This window comes from Gallinula chloropus (assembly GCF_964237585.1).
Source record: "Gallinula chloropus genome assembly, chromosome: 21".
NCBI lineage: Eukaryota > Metazoa > Chordata > Aves > Gruiformes > Rallidae > Gallinula > Gallinula chloropus.
Window position 1 is genome coordinate 5693397 of NC_140106.1, and position 9530 is coordinate 5702926.

A 9530-nucleotide genomic window follows, 5' to 3' on the forward strand; every position below is an offset into this window, starting at 1 on the left:
GAAGGAGACTCCACACCCCCTGGGCAGCCTGTCCCAGGGCTCCCTCACCCTCACTGGGAAGAAGTTCTTCCCCAGATTGGTGCAGAACTCCCTGTGTTCCAGCTTGAGCCCATCGCCCCTTGTCCTGTCCCCACAGACACTGAGAAGGGGCTGCCCATGTCCCCCTGTGTCCCACTCTTCAGATATTGATAAACATTAATAAGGTCCCCTCTCAGTCTTCTTTTCTGCAGCCCCAGTTCTTTCAGCCTTTCCCCATAGGGGAGATGCTCCAGTCTAGACACAGCAGCACATCACCCTGCCCCGCATCACCGATGGGTTCGCTCCTGTCAGTCTGCTCCCAGACGCTCCCCAAACCCCTGGGAAGAGATTTTCCTCCACAGCACACACCAAGTCCTGCTCCACGCACTAGCACGGCAGGAGGGGTGTCAGCCTATCCAGCATCTCCCCCCCATTCAAGGGACAGCATGGAAATGCCTGTCACCTCAGGGCACTGCTGGGAAAGCCAGAGCTGTGCCTTGGCTCTGGGAAGCGACGGCGCCTGCGCCATGGGCAAGGGCTGCGAGTCACGAGGGAGGAGGAGTCCCTCCGGCCTGAAACAGGCCCTGGGCTGCTGGACACATTCCTCCAAGGCAAATATTGACAGTGACATCGCCCCGAGCGAGTGCTGCTGCCTCAATAAACCGGCCAAGTGCTTTAAGAGATGTAAATAAAGCTGGTGGTGCAGGGGGCCGAGGTGCCTGCGCGGGGAGCGGTTCATTAAGGGGCCAGGGAGCCTTTCATCTCCAGCTTGTTGGCTCCACTCCAGTGACCAACAGTTACCATATGCTGGGTGACCTCTGCGGAAGGAGTGGGTGGTCTGTGTCCTGTTTCCACATCCCCCCACCCCAGGACAGGTGTCCAGTGTCACCAACACCCCAGCTCTGCACCCTCAAGGTGGGCAGGTTGGTGTGAAAAGGGGGAGCAGAGCATGGGGTCCTCAATCACCCCCCCAAACTGCCCATCCTGGGGCTGGGCTAGCTCTGTAAGCTCAGGCACTGCATTCCTCCTTCACTGCACAGAGGTCCAGCTGACAGTTTCCAAGCCCCAGATGAACAACACAGCCTTTGCAATGCTGGTGTCAAACCCAGGTAGAAGGAGCATCCCTGCTCTGCTCTGCAAAACAAACCAAAGGCCGTCAAGTTGGGGACCACAAGGACCTGCAGTGGTGCTGAAATTTGGGGAGGAAGGAGGTGGAAGAGGAAGGGATTCACATCAACCGTCGGATGGAAAAGAAGGGAGTTTTTCAGACTCGATGACCCCCACAAGCAGCCGAAGAAGCCGGTGCCTGCGCGGGGCCTGGGGCGCAGTGCCGCCCAGAGGGCTTCTCCAGAAGTACCTCTCACATCGGCCCACATCACCCATCACAGCACAGATTGTTTTCCCCCCCACTCCTGATGAAAGCAGGCTTCCCTCCCCTTGCCAGCTCCCTTCCAACCCACTCCCCTCCATCCCCAGACAGCCAAATCTCTCTCAACAGCAGCTCCAGGTTGGGGAAAACGGCTTCAACAACAACTGGACCATAAAAATAACATCTTTAATAGCTTTAGAGCTGGCACAGATGGCAGTAAAACTCACCACTTATTTATTAACAGACTAAGAAACAGCACACGGTGCAGCGCCGAGGAGGGCAGCCCAGACTGCATGTTGCTTCAGAACCACGTAGCTATGACAGGGTGGCATGACGAGCTGACTCTCTTATTTTCATTTACATTCAGCATTTAGAGTCAAGAGAGTGAAACCAACAGCTAGATTTAAACACACACACACACACAGACAGAGAAAAGCCTGGGGAGGAGGATGGTTCTGCCGGCACCCGATGTCTCCTCCTCGTAGCAGCGCAGAGAAACACAGCTGGAAGGTGGGTGACAACACTTGGTGTAGCTACTGTTGGGCCAAACAGAGTGTGACATAACATAGGAGCTCCTACTCACCACTGAAGGAGACAGTTACTACAGAGAGAGTGTGTCCTGTTTACTTCTTCCAGGAGAGGGGAAGGCTGGAGCAGCGCTTAAGGAATTCCAACACCCAGGAGCTCTGTCAGGGGCAACTGGATCACTCAGTGAAATGGAATAATGGTGAGTAGATTGATTAGGTGCAGCTTAAGGGACAATTAATATAACTTTAATAGAAGAATTTTCATGTTTTGAGAATAGATTTGGTCTGGATTTTAGTAGAATGTGGCTGTAACTGTGTGAGCTGTTCTGCGAGGGCAGCTACAAAACTCAGCCATGAGACTGGGACAGCCTTGAAGCTAAAGAAGGTGAAGACAGGGGAGCCATAATTAATGAGACTGACAACCAATTAAGAGACAGAGTATATCTTGTTTTCAGCTAAAAGGGGTTCCTAACTAGTCTGGGCAGGAATGTGTTTTGGTAATTATGGAGAAAAACATAAAGAGCATGTGCTGAGAGAGAGAGGAAGACATCCAGCCTTCATCCCTGAAGACCACGGGAAGACCCCCCGAGTGTCACTGAGCATGCCCCAGCTGGGAGGAGTTAATGACTTCCTGGGAATAATTTGTATAACCCTGCCTCTTCTTAGAAATGATAATGAATACATAGAGTTAATCTGTATCAATCTGAGAAATTTGGCTTTAATTGGGGCACACATCAGGAGTGATACCCTGTGTGCCCAGCACTGCACTAAATACCTACTTCAGAGTCACCAAGGCTGGTGGGCTGTGATTCCAGCTTTCTGAAGCATCAGAACCTAAAACACATGGGAATAATAATAATACTACCTCACTTTCTGAAGTGTTTTTCCCAGAGGGTCTCCAGCCAACCTCCCTGCTGCCCTGTGAGGCACACAAGTGTTCTCTTCCTCCTCCAGACACAGGCAGGATGGTGGAGGCACCCAAGGGTTGTGACTTGCCTTGGAAAGCGACAGCAAGCTGATGGGAGAGCAGGGGCCTGGTGGGAAAACCCCAGCCTGACCAAAAAACCAACCAACTTACAGCATCAACAACTACTGCACTGAATGAAGGTAACTCCTGACAACACTCCAACAAGAGGGGAAGGGGGAAAACATCCCAGAAGATCTGAGCAGACACAGAACCAGTGGGGAAGAGTAAGCAGTGTCAGCCTGGGAACAACTAGAAACTTGAGTGAAAAGACGCTCCCAGGCTCATGATGTACATCCAAACCATGATGCTGTGAACTTGTGCTGGCCACTGTGCTCCTTATCCATCCTCCTGTGCTCCTTATCCATCCTCCTGTGCTCCTTATCTCCAAAGGGAGATGGTCTCTCTGGTGTGGCAGTACATCTCTCTCCCAGTTTCTAGGTAAAGCATCCCATGACCACGTGCAAACCTCTCTTTTGGGGAAATATTTCTAGGTCTCTGGCAGGGTCAGAGCTTGTTTCATGAAGAATTTAGTCCTCAGTGAAAACACAGCAACATCTCACTCATTAGCAGCTCCATCCTGACAAATACTGAGCTTGGGGAACCCATGTTCTCCAAAAGTTGCTGTTCTTAAATCACCCCAAAGCAGCCAAGACACCGCAGCCACTTCCAGCCATCGATTTTCTTCACCAGTTGGTTATCCAAATGTCCAGTTTCTATGGGCACTCTCTAATCACACTAAATTCTGAGGCATTCCTGGCCTGCTCTGTTAGGAGGAATTCCCTCTCACAGTCACAGAGGGAGGTAAGAATGCATAGTGAGGTTTCCCATCATCTGTCCTCTGTCGAGGTCACTGGTTTCCTGTCCCATCTAGTGGCCCTGCCCTGCCAGGGTCTCAGTTTTGCCTTCAGGTTCAGCAGGGACTTTGCCACCAGCTGCTTTGTTGGAATAATCTCGCTCTCCAAAAATAGTGCTTCCAATCCTGACGTTTGTGGATCCCATCTCTATCTAGGAAGAGGCAGAAAGGAGGAGGTCAGGGCAGGGCTGCCACCCGCACAGCCCACTCACCATCTCACAGAAGGATGGTTCCCCACATCCTTGCCACACACAGCTATGGCTAAGGTCTGTTTTCATCCCCAGAAACTCTATCCCAGCACCAGGAGAGCTGTTTTTCACCATCAGCATCTCCATTCAGGGGTTGGGTGACATCTGGGTTGTGTGTCCAGATCTGGGGCCCCCAGTACAAGAAAGATGTGGGGCTGTTGGAGAGGGGTCAGAGGAGCCACCGGGATGCTCAGAGGGCTGGAGCAGCTCCCCTATGGAGAGAGGCTGAGGGAGCTGGGCTGGGTCAGCCTGGAGAAGAGAAGGCTGTGGGGGGACCTCACTGCAGCCTCCCCGTCCCTGAAGGGAGCAGAGGAACAGGAGGGGAATCAGCTTGTTTAAAGGGGAGATAATGGCAGGACAAGGGGGATGGAGTGAAGCTGGAGGAGGGAAGGTTTAAATTGGATATTAGGGGGAAGCCCTTTACAGAGAGAGTGGTGAGGGGCTGGAAGGGGCTGCCCAGAGAGGGGGTGGGTGCCCCATCCCTGGGGGTGTTCAAGGCCAGGTTGGATGGGGCCCTGGGCAACCTTGTGTAGCTCCAGGCCTGGAGGTTGGTGTCCCTGCCCGTGGCAGGGGGCTGGAGCTCTGTGACCCTTGGGGTCCTGGGCTGGGCTTTGGGGTGCTAGCTGCTACTGCTTTTGGTTCCTGAGAGAAGAAGAAGGGGCAGCAGAAGGCAAACAGACTTACTGCATGCTGGAAGTCCGTGGACATGCCCATGCTCAGCTCCACCTTCTCAACGGGGAGATTCAGCTTGTCACACACTTCCTGCCTCAAAGACAGCAGCATCTAGGAGGGAGGAGGAAAGGAGAGGGGAGAGTACAGGCTCGACAGCCACGCCAACGCAGCTGCAGGGCTTTGCAGATCACGATTTCTGCCTGTCTTAGAAGCCTCCTTCACACAGAGAGTGCAGTTCCCACACCTCCCACTGAAGCTGGCTCTGCAGCACCCTAACAATGCCTGGAGATTTCCCATTACACACTGTGTTACTGACAGAACACGCACTTACAAGTCTACACATCTTCTGATGCCACCCAGTTATCACAGCAGCCTGGCAGAGGAGGAACACAGAGCCCCGTGCACACAGCGTGCAGAGGAAAGGCTGACTGATACCTCAGCCAAAAGCTGGCTCAGAGAGGTCAGGACAAGCTGCCCCCACTAATGTCCTGGCTACAGAGAAGGGACAGCACCGAATGCACCCACAGCCTCTGCAGAACCGAGCCCAACCTGCACTGATGCTGCCACTTCCAAGCTCTCTACTACCCTGAACCAGGTGTTCCTGTTGGCAAAATACAGTCAGACTGACAGCTTGACTGCATGCTGGTTCAGCTGGGACAGAGAACGACGAGTGGACAGACAACAGATGATGTTTTCTTCCAGACAAATCTCACCTGGAAGTCAGGATTTGGCCCCTTACTAAGGTCATGCCCGACGCTGCCGATCGTCATCAGCCCCACAAATTCCAGGCTGGGACACTTGTTGATAACATGCTCCACAGCAGCCGTGGTGTCTCCAGGAGGAAGGCCATGCTTACCTGGCATAAAAACAGGGAGATCTCTGCCAAACTCTGCCAGAGACCTCCCATCCCCACAGCCAGGCAGAAGCCAACAGATGAGGAACCTCCATCCTAGCTCGGAGTAGCACTTTAGCAGTGCAAACCAACCCATGCCGCTCAGGCTGGTGTGTCAGGTCAGCAGGACCACCCTGCTTGTCATCAGAAAAAGCCACTTACTGTCCTCTCCACTGGTGTTAACTTGCACCATGACCTTCAGCTTCTGAGATGAGCCTTTTTTCTGCCATGAGCTGTTGACTCTGTCTGCCAGTTTCACAGAATCCACCGTTTCCAACATGAACAGGTTGGGGACAGCTGGGGATAAAACACAGGCTGAGGGCACTTGTGCTGGCACAGCAGCTTTCATTCCTACAGCCAAGCTCACTGAACAGGTAATAGCAAGCTAATATACATGAGATTCATAATATTTGGATGCTGGAAGACTATTTCCCACAGGTAACTGCAGATAAAATTAGACAGAGCTTACCAATCAGCTTGTTGACGTTGTTTTTCTGCAGGTGGCCAATAAAATGCCACTTGATCTCTGGACAAGAGGCCAGAATCTGAAAGCAGAGAGGAATGGTCAGGTCTGAATGACAACTCCCTTTTCCCCATGGAGGACTTCAGCCTCAGACTGTCCACAAACAAAACACCAGGCACTCAAATCTCCTTTTGTTTACCCCAAAGGACAGAGATTTTGGTGTGTACTGAGATTGCTCCACAGCCTGGAGAGGAGCAGAGCTGTGGCTGCAGAGTGTTGCAAGGTGAATCACAGAATCACAAGGCTGGAAAAGACCTTTAAAGATAATCAAGTCCAACCATTCTCATCCTAAGCTAAATCATATCCTTAAGTACCTCATCAACCCTTTTTTAAACACATCCAGGGTGGGTGACTCAGCCCCTCCCTGGGCAGCCTGTTCCACAGCCCCACAACTCTGCCAGGGAAGAACTTTCCCCTCACATCTGCTCTGCCCCTGCCCTGGCACAGCTTGAGCCCAGTGCCCCTTGTCCCATCTCCTGTCCCCTGGCTGCAGAGACCATCGCCCACCTCTCTGCACCCTCCTGGCAGGGCAGGGGAGGTGGGGAGAAGGTCTCCCCTCAGCCTCCTCTTCTCCAGGCTGAACACCCCCAGCTCCCTCAGCTGCTCCTCAGAGGATTTGCCCTCCAGCCCCTTCCCCAGCCTGGTTGCCCTTCTCTGGACTCACTCCAGGACCTCAATGTCCTTCTGATGGTGAGGAGCCCAGAACTGGACCCAGCACTCCAGCTGCAGCCTCACCAGTGCCCAGCCCAGGGGCACAATCCCCTCCCCAGCCCTCCTGGCCACACTGTTTCTGATACAAGCCAGGATGCCATTGGCTTTCCTGGGCACCTGAGAATGAGAAAGCCAAAGCTCTTTTGTAACCAAACAGCCATAAAACAATGTTTTCCCCAAACTGAACGTTATCTTTTATTTTTTTCAAACAAGGACTGTGCACCTCCTACAGCAGAGAGCACAGAAGGCGAATCACTGATCAGACAAATACCTTACAACTATGGTGCAATCTGCTGCAGCCAGCAAGGCGAGGAAGGGGGAAAGGAGCAGAGGCACAGAGCTAAGAGCAACCCCACCACTTATTGAAAGGACAAGGATCAAACAGCCTCTGCTGCCAAATCCCCAACAAAAACCCCAGGGCTTGTGCTGAACACAAACACACAGCTACACAAGGAGAGAGCACACCTACAGAGCTGTGTACTTACTCTGGAGTCCGATGCCTTCTCTAGCAGCTCTTGGACCTAGGAGAATCCAAGACAATCTCTTGTTAAAGCCAAGAAGAGTAGTACCAGCGGCTTCCCCGGGAAGGGATGCTGCAGGGAGCAACGTCCCCCCCAGACACGCGGCCGGGGCCTCGCGCTCCAGTCAAGCCTGGCCCCCAACTCGGGTGTCCCCGCGCCTCCCCTGGGCCCGGGGACCCGCCCCCCGACCCGGGGGCACAGCCAACTCACGTAGTTCTCGCCGAAGCTGCGCTGCCCGTGGCTGTAGGCGTCGATCACCATCTCCGCCGGCTTCGTCTTGCTGACGGCCACCAACCGCGGCCGCACGGCCGGGAGCCCCTGCGGAGGCACCCGAGGGTGAGGGGGGACGCGCGGGGAAGGCTCCGACCCGCCCCGGGCTCGCCCCGGGGCCCAGCCAGGCCCCCCCAACCCCGGCCCAGGCACCCTCAGAGCCCGCGGCCGCCCCGGGCAGGGGCCGGGGGTGTCCGCGGTGAGGGGGATGGCGGGCCCGGCGCCAGGGGAGGAGGCGGCCGGTCTCCTCGGCCGGGGGAACGGACAAGCCGCCTCCGCGGTGACGGCGGGGCTGCCGCCATGGCGAGCGGGCCCACCCCAGCGGGGTCGGGGTTCCAGCCCCGCCGCGGCCCCGGGCCCCTCACCTGCGGCCTCCGCGCCGCCGCCTGCTGCAGCTGCTCGGTGACTGCGCGCAGCGCCGGGCCCAGCCCTTCCCCGGCGGCCATGCCCGCTCTCCACATCCCAGGCCGGCCCCGCCGCCTTCCGCCACACGCATAGGCGCGGCACCGCCCCGCCACCAATAGGATCGCTCCTTCGCGCGGCGCTGACCAATGGCAGCGGAGGGGCGGGGATGAAGAGGGCGGGGCGGGGATGAAGAGGGCGGCGCCATGTTGGGAAGGTCGGCGGGCGCCATAGCGGGCAGGGGGAAGGCGCAGCTGAGGCGTTCGGGGGCGGCCAGAGACGGGCCGCGCTCCCCCAGTTCCCCCTGGGCCGGCCGCCGTCGTCACGGCTCCGGACGGGCACGGCTGGGGCCGGCCGCAGCGCGCAAGATGCCGTGCTCTCCTTGCCCTCGCACCTCTGGACTTTACCCGAGCCGGCGGCCAGCGGCCCCCTCTGCCCCACAGAACCGACTGACCTTGGTATGAGGCATACCAGGGCCTGAGTCTCGTGTACCTTGTGTGCTCCGAGGAACAAACCCAACCCCAAGGCATAAGCCCATAACACACCCCTAAACAACCACGCTCTCCCCCCTCAGAGGTAGAACCAAGGGCCTGGGGTGAAAAATCACAGGAATGGGGGAAAAAAAACCCAAAACAACCAGCGCAGACTGAGCAGGGGCCATGAAGGGCCCAGTGACAGACAATGCCGGCCTTCATCCCGGCTCCAGCGCGGGCAGGCAGCTGGGAGAAGGGGAAAACTGCCATCTGGAGCCCATTAACCAAAGGGTTTCCCCTCATGCACAGAACTCGCCTCTCCCCTCATCCCCAGCACCAGCAGTATTGACACAGCTGCTTAAAAACACCCCGAAGGCTCCTTGCCCTGTGTCTGGTAGAACACGACTATGATTTTCTGCAGACTTTTCCAAATCCTAGGTTATTTGCCACCAAAGCCTTGTTCCTGTATTTGTCACTGAGAAGAGGCTCACGCTGTTCCTCAGGCCGACACCGAGCCCTCCGTCCCGCTCCTGCTGCCAGAGCTCTGCTTTCCTGGCTGGAAAAGGACTGGCAGATGTATCTATCCATTGCATTAGTCATGGAAAAAACCCCCAAACAGAGCGGTATTAAAATCGAAGGCCATTTTATTGTCATAGCAAATACCAAAATAAAAAGGCTTTTTTTTTTTTTCTCTTAAATTCGATACATAAGAAGATCAAAGACTGTACTGGTAAAGCATTTCCATGCTCCCACCAGCAATTCTTGGTTCTCAGCAGTGCCACAAACTTGTCTTTTCTTTGTTATACAGAGTGGGTTTAAAATTCAGATCTTCAAGATTATAGAAATTAGGGTAAAGTATCAGTTAGAGATACAGATGGGATGAAGACACATGTGTAGCCACAGATCTCCTCTGGAAAAATCAAGGGAATTATATATATATCAGAGAAATGTGAACAATAACACAGCAATGGATTGTGGCTTGCAAAGACTGGTATGATGTCAACTTTGCTTTTTAACTCTTATTACAGTTTAACTGAATTACAATAATACTTCAGCAGTAATGCTTTCAATTAAAAAAATCCAA

General features: G+C 54.6%; 1 protein-coding gene across 2 annotated transcripts; it reads right to left on the reverse strand.

Annotated features, from left to right (window-relative positions):
• Positions 1 to 1552: 1552 nt before the first annotated feature.
• Positions 1553 to 8032, reverse strand: PLPBP (pyridoxal phosphate binding protein; the record flags this gene model as incomplete). Of its 2 annotated transcripts, none has more annotated exons than XM_084273823.1 (8): positions 1553 to 3886; positions 4667 to 4765; positions 5368 to 5510; positions 5709 to 5792; positions 6016 to 6091; positions 7266 to 7301; positions 7512 to 7619; positions 7937 to 8032. In XM_084273823.1, the coding sequence occupies 8 exons, from the start codon at positions 8030 to 8032 to the stop codon at positions 3749 to 3751; spliced, it is 780 nt and encodes a 259-aa protein (XP_084129949.1). In that variant the 3' UTR covers positions 1553 to 3748. The 2 variants fall into 2 exon arrangements, with proteins under 2 accessions (XP_084129949.1, XP_084129948.1); XM_084273822.1 differs by having other exon boundaries at positions 5709 to 5843.
• Between the last annotated feature and the right edge of the window lie 1498 nt (positions 8033 to 9530).